At 34.4% G+C, this 22,364-nt stretch overlaps 1 protein-coding gene across 3 annotated transcripts in view; it reads left to right on the forward strand.

Moving 5' to 3' along the window:
- CSMD3 (CUB and Sushi multiple domains 3) overlaps positions 1–22,364 on the forward strand; it is a 1,374,620-nt gene that overhangs the window by 478,989 nt on the left and 873,267 nt on the right. For all 3 annotated transcript variants that reach the window (XM_049854130.1, XM_049854131.1, XM_049854132.1), the window contains exon 6: positions 1,926–2,038. In XM_049854130.1, coding sequence (XP_049710087.1) covers positions 1,926–2,038 — 113 coding nt within the window. The remainder of the gene's footprint in view (positions 1–1,925; positions 2,039–22,364) is intronic.

Here is a 22,364-nt window from a genome sequence, read left to right on the forward strand (position 1 = left end):
CCTCGGATATAATACATGGTTCATGATATACTTTTTCTTTTTCTTTTCCCTTCTTCCTTCACTTTCAGCAACCAATCCCCACTCTCCCACACTTATACACATAACAATGTACTTCTCTTCCCAGAAGACAAAATCAAAATCAAGGTGTGTCGAGACCATAAGAAGTACAGCTAATGTGATCAGTTTCCTAAGAGGGGGCAATTTCATAATTAATTTTTTTCCTAGTTATATGCTTGGCTCTATGTGTGTGTGTGTGCAAGAGTGTATATGAAGTAAAAGTTTTTTTTTTTAAATATATTTTCTACATGGACTCATAAGCCAATTTCATACCACAACTTAACTTTCTTTAAAAATGAAGTAAGCAGTCCATTTAAAAGAGGGTCTTCTAATTGAACATTGTTTATTGGCAGTGTGGCTATAATAACATACACAATTATAAACTCAAATATATTCAGGATCCTTACCATAAATTTAATACCTATATTCACATTTGTAAACACATGTTTAACTCAAACTGATAGAATGGAAAAACGTATATAAATTTTACTCAATTTGTTTTACTATGATATTTATTTAGTGACCATTACTTATTCAGAGGAATTCATAGAGCCAAAGGGTCGTCAGTTTGAATCTGCCAGGCGCTCCTTGGAAACCCTATGGGGCAGTTCTACTCTGTCCTATAGGATCGCTATGATTCGGAATCGACTCGACGTCCCTGGGTTTTTTAATATACTGTGAAATAATTCTTCCATGATATTAAATCAGTGAATGGTCGTAATTCAAGGGATTTCTTGGAACTATATCATAAAAATTTCATTTTTTAAATATATTCTATATTAAAAATATATTTAGAGAACTCTTGAGGAACTAAGTTATATCTAGGATGAAATATGATATAGAACAAAAGAATTCATTCACAGTTTGTCATTTTAATACTTACTAACTTTAACAATGTATAAAAAGTAATGAGATGAAGAAAAATAAAATATCAAAAAAAGAAGAAGAAAAGCAATCATTTTCTTATTCTAACCATTATAAATTATTTCAGTTTGGAGACCTATTTATAGGGGAAAATCTAGAAACAAGTGCATGCTGCATAGGAGGAGTTTTATATTATGTCCCCCCTGAGTTGTGGGAGTTGTACCTGTGGCAGGGAGTCCTCAGTCAGAAGTCAAGCTCTACCTTGGAGCTTGTGAACGCTTCCCCTGGACACTTCCTGGAGCTCCTTCTGGGAACAAGGCACACCAAATCCCCCTAACAGAATATTTCCCGTTCCCCAAGAGTATTAACGGAGGTGGAAAAGTTCACTAGACCATACTTCCCTTGTTTGCCCTGTCTCTTTACTCTATTTCATTATGCATAGATTTACCATTTTTTTGTTGGTAGTTACTGTCAAGTTGGCTTTGATTCCTGGTGACTTTATGGATAACAGAAAAAAATGCTGCTCAGTTATGCTCCATTTTCATTAAAATATTGAAATTACGTTAGGTGGATAGCAGGGAATACAAGAAAATAACTGCAATCTCATTCTGACACAAATATAGAAAATAAAAGTATCGTTTTCTTTGAAGCCTTTCCTTTTTGGAACTATGCAACTATGTACATGGAGTGCACAATGACCAGTAACATCAGCTCAACATCAATGACGTTTATTATTTTCAAAGCAATAAATTTCAGTATATCATAAATCATATGCAGTTTTTCACTTGATATATTCAACTTGACTGGAACATCACATGTTTTGAATTACACTATTCTGTGAATACCTTTTCTGTGCATAAAATAATTATTTAATTTGTGCTTAAACAGTTAATAGTACAAAGTCATGAGTATTGTATTCACGTAGACCTTTGGTCCCGATTCAATGAAAATGTTTACCACTGAAAAGTTTTTAAAATCTTTTTTGGTTGTCTTTCATAATTCAGGTTATCTGGAATGAATATACCACCACCAATTATCAGCAACAAAAACTGGCTCCGACTCCATTTTGTTACAGACAGCAATCACCGATATCGTGGATTTAGTGCTCCATATCAAGGTATGTTTAATGAATACTTCTGCCTCTTCTGATGTGTAAAATAATTTTAGTATACACAACTGAATTTTTTGATAGAAGAAAAATATCTTTAACATTTATAAGTGGTAATTTGAATAAACAAAAATGATCATTCTCTTGCTGAGGCAATAATGTGATCATAGCTAAATTACCTTATAAAAAATTAGTTGATTTTTATAGCACAATGTTCAGAATAAAAAAAATTATGACTTCTAAAGGGCTGTATATTACAGATGTAATATTTTACTTTAATGAAATGCTTCAGCAGTTTGACATGCTACCTAAAGCTGTAACCACAAAATAGTACAGCATACCTGCAGTTGTAAATATGCTCTTAATCAATTGAAATCCATTTTCATATACACTGTGTTTATTTTTGCTAGTTTAATTAACCTTGTTAGAATAATTTTGGATAAGTGGGATATAATATTTGAGGCATTAACTTGAAAAACTCTTTTTTGGAACAAGTTTATTATGAAAATAGAATAGTAATGAAAATGTGGCTTCTACCATATTTAGTAATATTGTGTGGGTTTCAGCATACTTTATCCTCAGACTACTTTTATAAATAATTCATTCTATTCTTGGTAATGTATCAGCTACTGTTCAGGAAATAGTGAGCATTGCCACAGTTATATTTTTCCATGTATCTTTTTTTTTTTTTTTTAATGCTTTCCTGTTTAGTAGTTTCAGTCTTAAGTATCAGCAAATTAAATATGACTTCAGGCAACTTATATTTAGTACCTAAAATGGTAATAGACCATATATATTGTTTCTTAGAAATACAGTTTTCAACCATTAATTTTTATTTTCAAAACCTGTAATCTGTTTACAGCTGTCCTGTCAATAAGTTTTCTCTCAAGAGTAGCAACAGATTCATGTGATTTGTAATTTTATGTTTATTATCATAAAATGAGTATCACTATAATAAAAATCCCTAGGATGGTAACTTACAAAGTAAAGATTTTAAACAAAATCCACTGTTGAAAAATCTACAATAACTTCTAGTTATAAAATTAGTTCATTGTAATGGAAATATGAATGCAATCAGCTTATATAACTACATGTTATTATCTCATGATAAAAAGTATTACCCATTATAAAACAACATATTTTAAAATTATTTTAAAATAAGTATTTAAAGCAAAATTTAATTTTATACTTTCAAGTCTTAAATCAGCTGTCATGGGTATGGTAATATGATTCTTGCCAATTTAAGCCAGTGTCAGTTATAAATATGCAATAATGTTTATGTCCAGTTTACAATTTCAAATTCTGAAATTGTAGTATGCTTCAAAATCAAAGGACTTTTTATTGAAAAACAAGTAATTGTTATGGAGCCTCTTAATATCTGGGTTGATGCTCTTGTGGAGTTTTCTGACTAAATGATTTCATGGCTTTGATTCCATTCTACAAGGCAGATGGTATGGCACAAATTCAAAAGACTATCCTCTGATTTGTGTGCTGATCTTTGCTACTAGATTCATGGAAACTTTCAGTCAGAAAACTTTCTTTCACTCTATCTGAATAGAAATAAGGTAGCACTTTTTTTGTTTTTATACATTTAAATATACAACCTGGAGGGGAAAAAAAATACACCTCCTGTTTCAAAAATTAAATGGTATTTCATTTTTTTTTTTTTAATGTAGGATGATTGGTTTGCATTGTAAGACAATGGCACAAAGCTGCCAGTAGATTTGTGTATTTAATTATTATTTCCAATATTCTACCAGTTGGTCTTAAATTGACTTTTATAGTATTTCCAAGATTTAATTTGATTTTCCTGCTTTACTTATCTGGTTTCATTATTGAAAAATAGCATTTCAATGAATTACTATAGTTAAATAGAAAGGAAATATTTTATGGGGTACAACTTTTATTTTCAGTTAGAAAAGGAGTTCAAAAAGAGAGAATCATTGGTATGATCTATATCTATGCAGCAAAGTAGAAATAAAGCAGCTTAAGAGAATGGAAGCTATTATTTAAGGATATTATCAAGGGAATGTAAACCTGATGGTGTAGTGGTTAAGAACTACAGCTGCTAACCAAAAGCTCAGCAGTTCAAATCCATCAGGTGCTCCTTGGAAACCATATGGGGCAGTTCTACTCTGTCCTATAGGGTCACTATGAGTCAGAATCGATTCAACGGCAGCAGATTTTTTTGGTTTATCAAGGGAATGATTTATTATATAAAAATATGCCTTTACATTTGTATCCTTTTAAAAGCTTTCCAGATTCAGGTTTGGTTATTCTAATTGTAGTACCTCCAAATAATATTTTACATAACCCAGTAGACAATATAAATTCATTTGGAGAAGTTAATTTTGAAGCTATAGTCAAATGAAAAAAATTCGGATAAAAAAAAAAAAACACTAGTAAGCGGATATAAGTGACTGTAAAGTTCATGATTGTATCATGCTGAAACATAAGCACTAGCATGAAATGGTACTTAGATATTTTTCATTGTTCCATGCTGCCACTTCATTTCAGTGATATCTAAATTAAAACCAATTCAAGATGGAAAATGTTGACATATGTACTATAAAACAGTCCCAAACCAAGTCTCCATGAAGTTCAGTTTCTTAATCACTCAAATAATTATTGACTACTCAGTAATTATTATTGATATAACTATTATTTTTAATTTATTTAATGTTATAATGGAGCACCAGGTTTTCAAACATGGATCATTTTTCACATAGTATATCTATTTAATCACCGCCCTTTACAAAATACCATGAAAATCGACTGCAGGCTATTGAAGGGTTCAGTGACTGTCATTAGCTACTTTTTTAATAGTTTGGTCCATAATGACGGAATAGGTAAGCAGACACTCACTGGTGTGCTTTCCCAAATAGAACCACATTTAAGATATGTTATATGTCCATTACTTTCTTATTGGTTTAGATATTATAATTTTAAATAAATTTAAGTAGAGGCTGAGAATAACAAGAGAACAAATACAGGTTTGTAGTACAACTCAAAAATACTGAGAAAAAATTTTATTTAAATGAAATTCCTTTGATATGTAAAGTGCTTTTCTTCTCTCAGGTCCTACATTAAATATGTCCACACCTGTGTAAAATAAGAAATGCATCTTATTTTTCCCTGAGTTTATTTGTATGAGGAATCTCTTATTTTAAAACTCTGGTATTATCTCTTCTTTGATTTATAAGCATTTTTCTCTTTAATTTTGAACTCCCACCAAAGAAAGTCATTTCAATATTATTTTGCACTGTTTGTCTTTGCTTTTCAATGTTGTACTTACTTCAAGCTCCATTAGAGCTTTTCCGATGAGAACTTGAATTGTGCTACTTCTCATATAAATAACATAACTTTCTTTAACTGTGATGCTAGAAAGTCCTCTTATGTATTTGTTAAATCTTATTATTTTTGCTTGATTTCTATTATAAACCTAAAATCTATTTCATTTTCATTTTCTTGAATAGAATGATGTTCTCTTCATTTATAAATCAGGAGGGAATGTTCAGATAACACTCAATTGTCCAATATAGAAAATTTTACCTCTAGAAGATATTTATTTTAAAAGTATTAATTTTAATCCGTAAGGCTCAATTATTTAAGTATGAAATGGCATGAAACATTTTTTATTTTGTTACTCAACATTCCATACTTTCTTTAAAATGTGCAATCATAGCTGTCCATCCTATCGTGTTTGGCATAAAAATTTAGGAATTGCAGCATTTGATCAATTCAAAGTATCTAAATATATGACTATTTCCACATTTTGGATATGAAAATCCACTCCCTTTGAGTCGATTCTGACTCATAATGACCCTATAGGACAGAGTAGAACTGCCCCATAGGGTTTCCAAGGTTGTAATCTTCAAGGAGGCTGACTGCCACATCTTTCTTTCACATAGTAGTAGCTGGTGAGTTCCAACTGCTGACCCTTAAGTTAGTATCTGAGCGCTTAACCACTGCACCACCAGGACTCCTTGTATTCCTGATAGAGTCTTCTAAATCCTTATAGATTTTTTCACACTTTGATTTTTCGCTTATTTTTCTTCCATAATTTTGTTGTATATAATTCTTCTTATGCTGGTAAATGTTTTATAGACTCTCATTTTCCGTGTAATGCAATCTTATCAGGAGTAACATACTATTTTAGATTAATAAAATATTTAACATACTCATTGCTGTCAAGTCGATTCCAACTCATAACGATCCTATAGAACAGAGTAGAACTGCCCCATAGGGTTTCGAAGGCATGCCTGGTGGATTTGAACTGCCAGCCTTTTGGTTAGCAGCTGCAACTGTTAATCACTATGCCAGGTTGTCATGTATTTTCAATCAAATGGCCATCGTTTTTTACAAGAAAAACATATATAATGGACAGAACTTTCAGACTGTATTGAAAATGCACTGCCATAAACCTCAGATATACATAGGCCCTTGACATTTTAGATACACATAAGTATTGAAAACAAAACAAAAAACTATGGAAACAGTTACTCCGTTTTTTATATTTGGAATGTTGTTGACATAAATGTGTACACAGAAAGTTACTGAATAAAAATAAAAATATCATTGGGTAGGCAGCACCATATTTTGGAAAGAATAGGATTTGAGGTCAGAAGATGCACACTGAGTCATGAAGTTAACAATTGCCAAGTTCTCTAAGTATTAGTTTTCTTATCAGTAAAAACAGGCACAATAATCACACATACTATTGTGTGAGTCAAAAGATATTCAGACTTCTCAGTAAATTTCAAACATTGAATAAGATGCTTCAGTGCAACGAGCTAATCAATATGGATGACAAAGCACATATTCCAACCATAAGAAATAATTTGAATTTTGTGATCAAATATAAAATTTGAATCTGTGCCACCCAGAGGCCAGAGTTAAAAAGGAAAAATTTAGATATTCTGTTTCTCATTATCACAAATGAAGACGTCCATGTTTCTCCAGGGAAAATGCTCTTTTCTTTGGGATCTAACACTGAAATTGAATTTTTTTTTTATCTAGCCTGAGACTCTCTGTCTCTTTATTGGTGTATTTAGTCCATTACATTCAGCGTAATTATAGATAAGTTTGAGTTTAGTGCTATCGTTTTGATGCCTTTTTTTGTGTGTTGTCGACAATTTCATTTTTCCACTTACTTTTTTGTGCTGAGAAGTTTTTCTTTGTAAATTGTGTGTTCCTCATTTTCATAGTAGTTGAATTTATTTTTGCTGAGTCATTATGTTTATCTTGGTTTTTATTTTGAAGTATGGAATTATTAGACCTCTTTGTGGTTACCTTAATATTTACCCCTATTTTTCTAGGTAAAAACCTAACTTGTATCGTCCTATATCACCCTGTTTTCCTCTCCATACGGAAGGTCTATGCCTTTTGTATTTAGTCCCTCTTTTTTGGTTATTGTAATCTTTTACATAATGACTTCAATGATTCTCTGTTTTGAGCACTTTTTTCTTTTTTAAATTAATCTTATTTTGTTTTTGTGATTTCCCTATTTGAGTTGATATCAGGATGTTCTGTTCTGCGACCTTGTGTGTTGTATTGGTATCTGATATTATTGATTATCTGACCCAAGAATTTCTTTTCGTAATTCTTGTAGCTTTGGTTTGGTTTTTGCAAATTCTCTAAGCTTTTGTTTATCTATAAATGTATTAATTTCACCTTCATGTTTGAGAGAGAGTTTTGCTGGATATATGATTCTTGGCTGGCAGTTTTTCTCCTTCAGTGCTCTATATATATCATGTCATTGCCTTCTTGCCTGCATGGTTTCTGCCAAGTAGTCTGAACTTATTGATTCTCATTTATAGGTGACTTTTCATTTATCCCTGACTGCTTTTAAATTTTTCTTTTTATCTTTGGTTTTGGCAAGTTTGATGATAATATGCCTTGGTGATTTTCTTTTGGGATCTATCGTGTATAGTGTTCGATAAGCATCTTGGATAGATATGCTTTCATCTTTCGTGGTGCCAGGAAAGTTTTCTGCCAACAGATCTTCAACCAGTCTTTCTGTATTTTCTGTTATCCCTCCCTGTTCTGGAACTCCAATCACACGCAAGTTACTCTTTTTGTTAGAGTCCCACATGATTCTTAGGGTTTCTTCATTTTTTTTTTAACTCTTTTATCTGATTTTTCTTCAATTGCCTTATCCTCTAACTTCCCCACTGTACATTCCAGTTCCTCGATTTTGCTCTTCTGACTTCCTGTCGAGTTGTCTAATTCTGTAATTTTATTGTTAATCTTTTGGATTTCTGAATACTGTCTCTCTATGGATTCTTGCAGCTTATTAATTTTTCTTTAATTCTTTAATTAATTGTTCTTGAATAATCTTTTTGATTTCTTCAACTGCTTTATCAGTGTGTTCCTTGGCTTTTTCTGTAGACTGCCTTATTTCATTTCTCAGGTCATCCCTGATGTCTTGAAGCATTCTGTATATTAATTTTTTTTTTTTTTTTTTTATTCTACATCTGGCAATTCCAAGATCATATCTTCATTTGGGAAAGATTTTGATTCTTTAATTTGGAGGTTTGTAGAAGCAATCATGGTCTGCTTCTTTGTGTGATTTGATATCGACTGCTGTCTCCAAGCCATCTATAAGATATTGTAATGATTTATTTTATATTAGCTCACTGAATCTTATCTTCTTGTTTTGTTTTGTTTCAATGTGCCCAGATAGGCTACTAGATTGCACTATCTTGATTGTTGTAGCTTTTGAATCACGTATGTCCTCTTACCAGCTGGTTTGAGCTGTTACCAGATATATGATCCTATGAGTCCATGCACTATTCTTGGACAGAATCAGCTTAGGTGTGCTGATTGTGGGTCACCTAGTGTGTTGTGTAGGCTGTCACCTATTAACTTCGAGGAGTAGTGGTGATGGTTGTATTCACCAGATTCTAGTAGCTGCAGGGGGTCTCACTATAAGGAGGGCAGGCTGCTGACAGCCTTCCCCCACATGCCAGTGAGGTAGGAGTGTCTCTATTCCCAGAGCACTTTGGTGAGTGGGCTCTGCTGCTGTAACTTAGGCACCCAATGTTTGTACCTCTAAAGATTGGTAGGTGTCACTATCCTCAGATCCCTTTAGCAGGTGGCTAGGTGGTGTGGGTGGAGCTTTAGCCCTCAGTTCCCTGCTGTGGATCAGTGAGGGCTCTGTTTAATAGGTAGAGAGGTGTCAGACCTGGAAAACTTGTCTTTCCACTGCTTCACTAAAACAATTACAGTCAAATCTTTATCAGAATTGCCTTTGCATTATAATAGCTACCTGGTTCCCTGTAGGGATGAAAGCCAGAGACTGTGGATCTCTTTTCCTTGCCTGGAGCTGGTTGTGCATTATTATTCCAGTTTAAGGAAGTCAGGGAAGGATTTTTCTCTCCCGGATTGTTAATTGGTGCTTCTCTCAGGCCAGGAGAATGGGTTAGGAAAAAAAAAAAAAAAAACCCACAGAGCACTTCACTCACTGGCCCAGGAAATTCCAATATTAATGAAGCCACCTGTGGCAGGGAGGGGAGGGATCAGATAGATAGGAGAGAGTAGCATGGCAATGTAGACAAAGTTACTTATCTTGTTTGGTGAAGACTGTTTTATCTGAGATTCCAGAGGGACATTAGCCTGTGTACGCTGGCTGGGTCCAGATTGCCCTTGAGGGTCAGGCCTGTGTCCTGTGCTTGCACTGTCTCAGGAAGTCGTGATCATCTCCTCCGCTCCTAGTCCAAAGTCCAGTGCCAAGGTTTTCTAGCTGGGATGCTGCGCTCCAGGCTCCAAAACCAGTTGTTGCTTCCCCATGATTTCTCCTTCTCCTGTCAGCTGTGTCGGTGTGCAGCCTGCTTGCACTGGCTGAGTCTCTGCCAAGGTTACTCCAGGGAGTTAGGGGATAGGGCTGCATCCCATGCTTGCCCTGTCTCAGTAAGCTGCAATCAGGCCAACCACTCTGTCACCAGGGAGCCGTGAGGGCTCAAGGCTGTGGCGGGGGACGCCAGTTCCAGAAGCAGTCGCTGCTTCACCGCGTGGCTTTTCACTCCCTGTCACTCAGGTCAACTCCTTAGTTCTGTGTTTGATGGTCAGTGTTCATAAATTGTCATGTATGTGATAGATTCACTTGTTTTTCCAAGTTTTTGTTGCAGGAGGGATCTGCGGTAACTTCTACCTAATCAGCCATCTTGGCCCCTGAAATAGAATTTTTATAAGCAGTTTTTTAATCATAAATACAGTCGGGTCTTAAAAATAGAGCACAAAATCAAAGAAAAATCCTGTAAAAGTAATTGAAACCTGAATGGTGTTCTAAGCTTTGCTTTTGACAATCTATTTAATTATATATATATATATTTTTTTCCTCCCTAATTGTGTTTAGACATAGTGTTTCGTGTACTTTCACATACCCAATGTTAATAAAAGACAGGGAGTCATATATCCCACTATTCCAAATCATGACGGCCCTCTACTAATCTTATAACTCTTAAAGTGAGTCATATTTATATTTCTAAGGTGGGTTCGGCTCATGATAGGAGAAGACCAAAACATTTGATTCAGTATACAGTTAAACCATTATACTCATGTTCAACTACATATCCATGGGCAATTTAGGTGAAGTTTTTGTCATGGGAATGTTGGACGTGATCATAACATAAGCCAATTTTCTGGCAGACAAGAAACAGTTTATAAGACTTTGCAAGCACATTTCAAATATTTAAGGAATATTCTATTTTTTTGTTGTTGTTGTTTAAGTTGTTGTAGGTGCCGTTGAGTTGGTTCAGACTCATAGAGATCCTATGTACAACAAAAGAAACACTGCCTGGTCCTGTGCCATCCTGACTACTGTTGTTATGCTTGAGCCTATTTTGCAACCACTGTGTCAGTCCCTCTCGTTGAGGGTCTTCCTATTTTTCTCTGATCCTCTACTTTACCAAGCATGCTGTCCTTCTCCAGGGACTGGTCCCCCCTGATAACATGTCCAAAGGATATGAGACGAAGTCTTGCCATACTTGCTTCTAAGGGGCATTCATTCTGGCAGTACTTCTTCCAAGACAGATTTGTTTGTTCTTCTGGCAGTCCATGGTACATACTCGATATTCTTCACAACACCATATTTCAAAGGCATCAATTCTTCTTCAGTCTTCTTTATTCATTGTCCAGTTTACTCATGCATATGAGCCAATTGAAAATAGCATGGCTTGGGTGAGGTTCACCTTAATCCTTATAGTGACATCTTTCATTTTTAACACTTTAAAGAAGTCTCGTGCAGCAGATTGGCACAATGTAATGCATCTTTTGATTTCTCGACTGTTGCTTTCATGGGCGTTGATTGTGGATCCAAGTAAAATGAAATCCTTGACAATTTTAATCTTTTCTCCATTTGTCATGATGTTGATTCTTGGTCCAGTTGTTAGGATTTTTGTTTTCTTTATGTTATGGTTGGCATTATTTAATGTTTAGTATTTGCACACAGTGGAAAAACTCATTAAAAATATTTAAATTATTATCTCAAAATAACCCTCATTTTCTCATATAGAAAATCAGTAGTATTTTAAGCTTATGAAGTAAGTTAGTTATTTTCACTTACTGATGTTTTCAGAAAATAGGAATTTGAGTTTCATTAGTGTAGTGTTTGAGAATCATTTCTTGTAGCTTTACTTACCTTTAGATTTTATTATTACCACTTTTCATTATTAAAGCCTCTTCAAATCTAAATAATTAACTTTATCCAAATTTTTTTTATTTTGTTGCAGAACAAAAAAGAATTTTTTTAAAACTTCTGCTTCGTCCATGGGATTCAACCTCTTAATTAGTACACTGTTTATACAAAAAACAGAGTTAATCAAAAGAAGACATTGATTATTCAAAATGATCTGTCTGAGTAAATCGGTTACAGAAAACCATTAAAATTTCCTTAGAGCACTCCTTCTGTGATGAAGATGTATATATATATCATAGTCATACCAATATAAAATGTAAGTCCTTTTATCATATTCATTAATTGGTAATTAACTAGAATAATTCTATAACTTCTACTAGCCACATTATTTTTCATTCCTATTTTACAAAGTCCATGAGTTCAGTTTACATTTTAAGTCAATAAATAGCACTAGAAATTTTCTAAATGAATAGGGTAAGTTTTATGTATAACAGTATTGAAAATGAAATTTTTACTACATTTTAAATAAAATACTAGCTTTTTAGAAGAATTACAATCTTCAAAATTATTTGCCAGTTTTCCTGTGTATTTCTCAGCTCAAAATTCTGTTTCATAAACTGTGGATATGTTTGACAATAAACTAGCTAATTATCATTTTATTTCAAGTTTCCTGAAATAGTAATTGCATTGTGAAGCACAACCTAGAAAATCAAGCAAAGTATTGTACATCAGAAACACAGTGCTACTGATTCATCATTACTTCACTATTAGATATAATAGCTTCTAGTAAAATAATTTCTTGCTAAAATTTTTAACATTTATGTATTAAAAATCATGTTACTGAATTTAGAGCTGAAATATAGTTTTAATATACAAAATGAGGTTTTCAGAAAGAAAGTACAATATTAAGTACACTTATTTTCTTTATTTTGCCTAGCTGTTTTATAGTGCTTATTTTTCTGGTTATGAGTTAAAAATATGTATTAACACTAAAAAAGCTACCCAGAATTATTGATGGACATCATTCATGACAAAAAGTAAATTCTAAAGCATTAAATTTAGGTTTCTAATAGGGAGGATGTTTAAAATCAGATGATAATAAGCTTTTGAGCAAAATACATCCAGAAAATACAAGGATAAAGAATGTAAGAATCTAAGAAACAGTCATAGAGTTCAACACATTGGAGATTGGGTGGAGATTCTGTTTATAAAATTTTTGTTGTTTGGTGGCGCACTGTATCAGTCTCCAAAGTACTGACACTAGAGTGAATCTGGTGTATTGGCAAAAAAAAATCACTGATTACTTCGTTTTTTCCCCAAGAAGTCTTTAATGCTTACTTTTGCTAGTTTTGTTTTTTAAACCAGTGTTTAATTCATATATATAAAACCTTGATTGATGTACCTTAACAAGTCAAAGGCAAATTATATTAATCTCATGTTATAATCTCATGGAATTTGTGAGAATCTAGATATAATGAAATTATTGCATTTTAAATTATCTTCAAAAAGACCAACTACTATGAAAAGCAGATTATCAGATATCAAATTGTAATATGGAATACATTTTTTGTAATATACGGTACATTGAAAATTTAACACTCTACAGATGAAACACACACACACAAATCATTGCTTATAACCTTTTTGATTAACACATTTCTGATTATGATAGAATAAATTTGCCAATCTCTTCTAGGCTAGAATAGAAATCTCTTTTGTGTTAACTCAGCTTTCTTTGGATAAACGCTCAGACTTCTAGGTTTCAGATCACTTCCCCCTTCTCTTGTTAAAGAAAGCCTCTAGAAATAAGGGATAGCCTATGAGTCCTAAAGGTGATGGGATGTAACCAAATGGTCCATATATAAAACCTTCTCACTCATACATATTAGTGACATTCAGTGGTGATACCACTTCTTCTCTGGTAACTGAGAATCCTGCAGGCAACCACTGCCAGTGAGTACAAGACAACTTGTGGTCTGCTCTATTAGCATGTCAATAGTTCTCCTTGCTGACTCCTCTCCATGCCAACTTTTACAGAGTCTTTCATTTACTCCTTAGCTAAAGATATTTAGGCTACACTGTCTGCAACAAATTCTTCTTACTCTTTCCATAGTAGCCTCAGAGTAGGCTTTTGGCTCTCTGTTAACTAACTCCAATCTGTAACTGAAGCCCATCCTTCAGAAAATCATAAACTACCAACTAAATGGGCACATGTTGTTCTAATGTTATGTCGAAAGTGATTGTGTCTTTAGGGGGCTTTCAGTTTTCCATAAGGCAATGTCATATGATCTCAGAAGAAATTCTTCTAGCAATTGTAGTTTAACCTCTCCGTATAGGTGCTTATACTATCCTCTACTCTCCATCCTCTATGAGAGTTTTTACAGAAAGGGGTAGCTCAGGCGTGTACTTCCCATCAGAAGCTGGGAGAGCTTGTCTTTTGTCATGTTCTGAGTTCTCCCTAATAAGGACTTTTTAAAACTCTATTAACTAAGCCTTGTAGGCTTGCCTCTTGATATAAAATTGAATTGATATTCCTTAATGTCTCTAAACATAACCGTCAAAACTAATATATGAATATAAATTTTTTTAAATGCAATTTTCAAAGTTGTGCAAAAACTCTCAGAAAGCAGAGGGATCCAAGGAACTGAAATCATTGGACTATTCTACAGTGTGAAGGTTAATACACATTTAAGATTTTCAAAACAGCCTAGATACTAGTAAGCGAGAAATCTATTATGTCAAAGAAATGCACATGTTGTCTTTTCTACAAAAGCCTAGTATATGTTCTGTATTAATTTAACAGTGTTCACACTACATTTACACCTACCATTTGCCTTTTTAGAAAATATCAGTCTTCAGTATTTACCCCCGTGATTATTGATACCAACTTTTGGCTAGCACTTCCTTTTTAAGGTAACATGGTCTGTACCAAGCATTTTAAATTATTACAAACATTAGAGACACTTTTTGTAGTCTCTAGTCTCTATAAATTTCTTCTATTTGAAAATAAATCTGGTAGATTAAAAAATAGCCACAGTTTTGTGGTATTATCTTATATTGATTCAGTATAGTTCAATCTGATTTCGTTTGTATATGAATATATATGGCAGAGTTTCATTCATATTAAGAAGTCTTAAATGTTCATATTTATCCAGAGGGCAATTTTGTTACATCACCTTAAGGATGAGCCCAAAACAAAAGATAATTGATTAAGATGGTATTTCATAAACAAACAAATGTGCTTTATAAATTCTGTTGAGGTAACAAACACATTAAGCCAGCAATTTTGCTTTTAGTATTGATTCAATAATTGCACAAAACAACATCCTCTGAAGACCTTCCATCAGGCACAGGCAGTCAAACTCAACCATATGTGACTGATTCCTCCATGCCAATATAAAAAATCAAATCTGAAGAGTAAACCATGTGGTTTACTTATTTTTACATTTATTTTGTGCATATTTTAACCATACCACTTGAAAATAGCATCATGAAACAAAAATCACTACACTTTTAAATTCAAATTCACAAATATCCAGAAAATAGTGGAAAGCAACTTAGGCAAAGTTTATTCAAATGATGAAGATATTATTTAACTTAAGATTTTCTCTAAGTTTGTATTTGTATGGCAGTAGGAGCCAAGGACTTAAAAAAAAAAAAGCTTTGAGAACAACACTCCCCTTTTGATCAATAATTTCTATAGAAATTTGCTGATCACTTCTATAAGACTGTCTTCTTCTGCATGGACTTGTTTTCCTTGCATTTATTAAATGGCTGCCTATTTGAGGTAAGCTTTTAAGACCCCAGACATTCTTCATGAAAGTTAGCTGAGCACCATCTGTTCCGTCTTCACCATGGACCTCTGCTTCTGTGATATTTTAAGAAGGGATGTATAAGAGCAGGGCTGAATTAACAGGAATACTTGGCAGAGAGGGGCATTGGCCAAAGTGAAGAGCCGAACTGTTCTGTTAGGAATTGCTATTTCTTTAAAATACCAAAATACACGATCTTTTGTGTAGCAAGTAGTGGTGCATTGTGAGTAGAGGTAATTTAAAAACATTTCATAAAGCATTTGATTAATCATATAACAATTATTATAATGATTAAAGGAATTAATCCAATTTGTAAAACTAAATGTGGCCAAGGAATAATTTCAGTATGCAGCCAATTAAAAATATCAAGAAAATGGAAGTTGGACATAGGGGGTAGTTGAAGCCAAGTAGCTTTCCAGCAGACTTGTTAATAATTCTGGAGGGCACCACAACCTGACAGGTATAGCCCATTTAAAGGAAATATTAGGATTTAAAAATAGAATCACATACAGAGCTACAGTTAAACACAGGCATACTTAAAAGTCTGAATTAGTAAGTCACAGATTTAGGGATTTGATGACTAATTCAATAGTCAGTCAGATTACTAGCACTAGCTACTGACTGAGCTAATCTAACAAAGGCAGTATTATGCCAGGCATCAGCAAGAATCATGATATACAATAAAAGAATGATTAAGAATGGCTGCATAGTGTAAAAATACTAACTAAAAAGTAATGAAAAAAATTTATAAAAATAATAGCTATGATAAAGAAAATTCCTCTTTCAGTTACTTGCATGAAAAAAGAGATATTAAAGTGAGGGATAATACCAATAAAGTGTAGTACAACCATCAACAGAAGGATAATTATAAGTACAAAGCAAAATCACAAAAATGACAATGAACAATAGCCTGCATAAAAAGTTCTTACCAGTCAATAAACCCAAGCTTACAAATTAGACAATCTCAAATAATTTCTAGAGCTTTCATGAAGTCTTGCCCCATGATCTTAAGAGAAGTTGTCTATTTCTGACATCGCCTGCTTCTGGCCATTAGGGCATTCGAACTTCAGTTTAAGTCATTTTGTAGACTGAGCAGCCCAGGAAGGCACATTCCATTGCCATAGAGTCAATTCTGACTTACAGCAACCCTATGGGACAGAGTCGAACTCCCCATAGGGTTTCCAAGGAGAGGCTGGTGGATTCAAATTGCCAATCTTTTGGTCAGCAGCTGAGCTCTTATCACTGTGCCGTCGAGGCTCCAGGAAGGTGCATTAACCTTTTTAAATTGGAATAGATGGATCCCAGTTTCAACTCCCTGTAATTTGGCAGCACAAGGGTTAATGAGAAGGACCAAATATATTCCTTTCCAACCAGCCTTTAAGGAATCTTTTCATTGGTACCTCTTCCAATATACATAGAAATCTGCTTCAATAGTAGTTAATTTTTGTATTTCTGATTTTTGGCTTCCGTAATTTTTTTTTTTTTATAAGCTTCTTTAACTTGTGAAAGGTGCTCTTTAGAGTACTGAATCAAAGATTGATAATATTTCAGTAATTCAGGTTGATCTAAATTAGAATTTACTCTCCTACAGATGAGAAATAAAGTAGGGTCATTGGCCTTCCAGTAATAATTTCATGCAGGGTTAATTTATGTGGCCCGAACAGAGTGGATCTCAAATTTAGAAGGACTAAGGGAGGATCTTAATCCAAAATAAATTTAAGGGTTCAGAAAATTTGACCAACTGGGATTTATTATACTATTAGTTCTTTTTACTAGCCCAGAAGATTTTGATGGTAAGGCCAATTAAAAATAGGAGAAATCTTACGTATTTCTTTAATTACTTGTCTAGTAAAATGGGTCACCCCGTCACCGAAAGTAATTGTTGGTGCTCCTCAAGTGGGGATTATATTTTCAAGAAGTTTCTTAGCTGCAAATGTTGCAGTGGCATGGGGACAAGGGAAAGCCTCTACCCAACATGAAAATCTACAAATCATCGCTCATACATATTTATTACCATTTGAAAGTGGGAGCTGGATAAAATCTAATTGCCATTCAGGCATGGGCCCTGAAGGTAATGGATATTTCCCAGGTGAAACTTTAAAAGCTCTGCCTGAGTTATTCTGTGAGCAAATAGAGCAATGACAGGGAACCTGCTCAGCAGACTCAAAAAATTGCCCCAACTAGTATTTCTTCAAAATTTCAATCATTTTATCATGTCCCAAATAGGAATATTTCATAGAAAGCTTTCAACATAAAATGTCTTACGTAAGACAAGTTTCTGGTCAGGCCCTAAGTATAATTTGGTTATGGGATCCTGAAAACAATCTGATTTCTTCCATTTTGCAATTTCCTCAGTTTTAATTAATTATGGGTTTTTATTTTTTTTCTTAAAGTTAATTTGCTAAGGTCATGATTATGTGTGAACAAGTCAGGGTAATAAAGTGTCTAAAATGCCTACTACTAACGCTTCATTTTTTATGGCAGTGGCAGTGCAGGAATCAGAAAACCCTATTTCCATAACATGTGAAATCATAGATCACTCCCATATCATATTTAGAATCCATGTAAACAGTTATGGACCTTTAAAAATTAGGCTCTCGTAAGAGCAATGAATTTAGCCTGTTGGACAGAAGTAGCCTCAGGAAGGGTTTGACTTTCAAGAACTCAGGAGAGATTGTGATGGCTTATCCAGCTTGATAGGTTTCAAATAGTATCCATCAATGAATAGAACTAAATCAGGATTAGCCAAAGGAGTTTCTCTTAAAACTTTTCAGGCACTTAGGAGCTATTCACTTAAATTTAAGCATTTGTGAGTTGGGCAATCCTAATTATCAATGTCTGAAAGGAGAGGGGCAGGATTTAAACAAGCCACAAAATATGGGCTAATATTAGGTGCAATCAGAAGAAGCACTTCATAGCCTTGGTGATATAAATGAGGCCAGAGATCATGTATTAGAGTTTTATAAGACCAATGACTTATTCATTGCAAATACCGCTTTTCAACAACATAAGTGGCGATTATACACGTAGGTCTCACCAGATGGACTACATATCAATCAAAGTGACTACATCTGTGGAAAGAGATGATAGAGAAGCTCAACATCATCAGTCAGAACAAAGCCAGGGGCTATCTGATAAACAAACTGTCAATTGCTCATTTTCAAGTCCAAGATGAAGATAATGAAAATTAGACCAAGTCCACAAAAGCCAAAATACAACCCTGAGTATATTCCACCTGAATTTAGAGACCATCTCAAGAATAGAGATTTGACACATTGAACACTAATGACTGAACACCAGACGAGTTGTGGAATGACATCAAAGACATCATACATAAAGAAAGCAAAAGGTCATTAAAAATACAGGAAAGAAAGAAAACACCAAACTGGATGTCAGGAGAGACTCTGAAACTTGCTCTTGAACATAGAATAGGTAAAGCAAATGGAAGAAATGAAGAAGTAAAAGAACTGAACAGAAGATTTCAAAGGGCAACACAAGAAGACAAAGTAAAGTATTATAGTGAAATGTAGAAACACCTGGAGTTAGGAAACCGAAAGGAAAGGACATGCTTAAAATTTCTCATGCTGAAAGAACTGAAGAAAAAAATTCAAGCCTCAGGTTGCAATGTTGAAAGATTCCAACAGGAAAATATTGAACAATGCAGGAAACATCAAAAGAAAATGGAAAGAATACACAGAGTCACTGTACAAAACAATTGATTGTCATTCAACAAGATTAGGAGATAGTATATGATCAAGAACCAATGGTACTGAAGAAAGAGGTCTAAGCTGCATTGAAAGGAATGGCAAAAAACAAGGCTTCAGGAATTGATGAAATGCCAATTGAGATGTTTCAACAAACAGATATAGCACTGGAGGTGTTCAGTTGTCTATACCAAGAAATTTGGAAGACAGCATCCTGGGCAACCAACTGAAAGGCATCCATATTTGTATACATTCCAAAGAAAGGTAATCCAACAGAATGTGGAAATTATTGAACAATATCATCAATATCACAGGTAAATAAAATTTTGCTGAAGGTCATCCAAAAGTCGTTGTAGCAGTGCATCACCAGGGAACTGCCAGAAGTTCAAGCTGGATTCAGAAGAGGTCATGGAATGAGAGATATCATAGCTGATGTTAGATGAATTTTGGCTGAAAACAGAAAATACCAGAAAGATGTTTTATTGACTACGCAGAGGGATTTCACTGTGTGATTATAAGAAGTTGTGGATAACATTGAGATAAATGGAAATTCCAGAACACTTAATTGTGCTCATAGGAAACCTATACATAGACCAAAAGGCAGTGATTCAAACAGAACAAGGGTATACTGCATGGTTTATAGGCAGGAACAGTGTGCATCAAGGGTTGTATCCTTTCACCATATTTATTCAATCTGTATGTTGAGTGAATAATCTTAGAAGCTGGACTATATGAAGAAGAATGTGACATCAGGATTGGAGGAGAACAACCTGCGATATGCAGATGACACAACCTTGCTAGCCGAAAGTGAAGAGGACTGCAAGTACTTACTGATGAAGATTAAAGACCACAGCCCTCAGTATGGATTACAACTCAACAAAAGTAAAACAAAAATTCTCACAACTAGAACAATAAGCAACATAATGATAATAGAGAGAAGATTGAAGCTGTAAAGGATTTCATTTTTCCTGGAACCACAATCAACACCCATGGAATCAGCAGTCAACCAAACGACATATTGCATTGCACAAATCTGCTGCAAAAGACCTCTTTAAAGTGTTTAAAAAGCATAGCTGACACTTTGAGAACTAAGGTACACCTGACTAAGCCTTGATGTTTTCAATAACCTCATATGTATGCAAAATTTGGACATTGAATAGGGAAGACTAAAGATAAATTGATGTCTTCAAATAATGGTTGTGGCAAAGAATATTGAATATACCAGGAACTGCCAGAAAAATGGACAAATCGGTCTTGGAAGAAGTAAAGCAGAGGGTCAGTGAAAAAGAGGAAGTCCCTCAATGAGATGAATTGACTCAATGGCTGCAAAAATGGGCTGAAGCAAAAGAACAATTATGGTGATGGTGCAGGACTGGTCAATGTTTGGTTCTGTTGTACATAAGGTCTCTATGAGTCGGAAATGACTCGATGGCACCTACCAAAAACAACAACTGGTGCAGGTGTGTTCGCTAGAGCTTCTTTTATTTCAGTTATGACATCCTGATCCTCCTGTACAATTTGAAGTATTTACATAAGGGTTGGACTAACAAGGAAAAATTAGGAATCCAAGTTCTGCAGTAGCTGTAAAGTCCCAGAAACCCACATATTTTTTTTCTTTGTTTCGGGGATTGGAAAAAACAAAAATAGCTTCTTTCTGCTTAGGATAAATTTAAATGCATTCTCCATAAATTAAATGACCTAAATACTTAACAGAAAAAAAAAAAAAACTGGGTCAATTATACTTTTTCTCTAGAAAATTTATATCCACCAGCTGCTAAATGTTGCAGTAAAATCATACTATCCTCGGTGCAAGGAGGTAGGAGGTAGACTACACTAACAAATCATCAACATATCTTAGTAATTTGGATTCATATTTAAATTGCAAAAACTTCCAACCAACCTGAAATATTTGAGAAAAGTAAGTGGGAGCTTCAGTAAATCCTTGAGGCATCACTGTCCAAGTAAATTGTTGGTTTTCCCATGTGAAAGAAAATAAATACTGGCTCTCAGGGTGGACAGGTATACTTAAAAAGGCAATACAAAGGAAAATTACAGTAAAATAGATAGCATTCAAAGAAACATTAAAAAAAGAGTAAATGAAGGCTTGGAACTACTGGAAATCTAGGAATAACAATGCAGTAGATTGCATGTAAATCCTGAACAAACCTCCGGTCTCTGTTATTTGGTTTCTTACAAGGGAGTTACAGGGACTGTTGGATACAATAATTATCCCTTTAGAAAGAAAATTTTAAATTATAGGACTTAGCTCTTATTTTGCTTCTTATAGGATATTGGAGAATCTTTGGCAAAAATTGTGGAAGTATTTATTTAAAGTTTAATGTATTCTTCTGATAAAACTTGCCCCACAGTGGTAAATGTGGTGGCCCATAAGGTTACAGGAAATCAAGAAAAATGATCAGAGGGAAATGGGCTCTGTTCTCTTGGTTCTGCTGTTGCTGGTTCTCTGCTGCTGCCACTTCTCTGCCACTGCAGGTTCTCTGCAGCTGTCACTTCTCTGCTGCCGCTGGTCCTCTGCTGCTGCTGGTCCTCAGCAGCTGCTGCTCCTTTATCCATTCACAGTTTCAAAACTGCCTCCACATTTTTGGTATCTGTTAGAGCAGCACCCCACTCTCTCAGTACCAAATTCTGCCTTAGTCATCTATTGCTGCAGTAACAGAAATACCACAAGGGGATGGCTTTAACAAAGAGAAACTTATTTCCTCACAGTAAAGTAGGCTAAAAGTCCAAATTCAGGGCATCAGCTCCAGGGGAAGACCCCACTCTTTCCTTGCTTCCCTTTCCTTTTATCTCTTATAAGGTAAAAGGTGGTGCACATCACACCCCAGGAAAACTCCCTTTACATTGGATCAGAGATGTGACTTGATCAAGAGTGTTACAACCCACCCTAATCCTCTTTAACCACAGGCAGAGATTATGATTTATAACACATAGGAAAATCGTGAAATGGATGATGAACACACAATACTGGGAATCATAGCCTAACCAAGTTGGCACATGGTTTGGGGGGACATAATTCAATCCATGACTCTTGATGTTTACAAATCATGCTTTACCAGACATAAGACTATTGCAAGATCCTTTAAACATTGTTTCACTAATCATAAAGTTTGAGTCAGCTAATATTTTGTTAACCTACGGATATTCTGGGAAGCAGCCTGAGT

The sequence above is a fragment of the Elephas maximus genome, chromosome 15 (assembly GCF_024166365.1).
Source record: "Elephas maximus indicus isolate mEleMax1 chromosome 15, mEleMax1 primary haplotype, whole genome shotgun sequence".
Taxonomy (NCBI): domain Eukaryota; kingdom Metazoa; phylum Chordata; class Mammalia; order Proboscidea; family Elephantidae; genus Elephas; species Elephas maximus.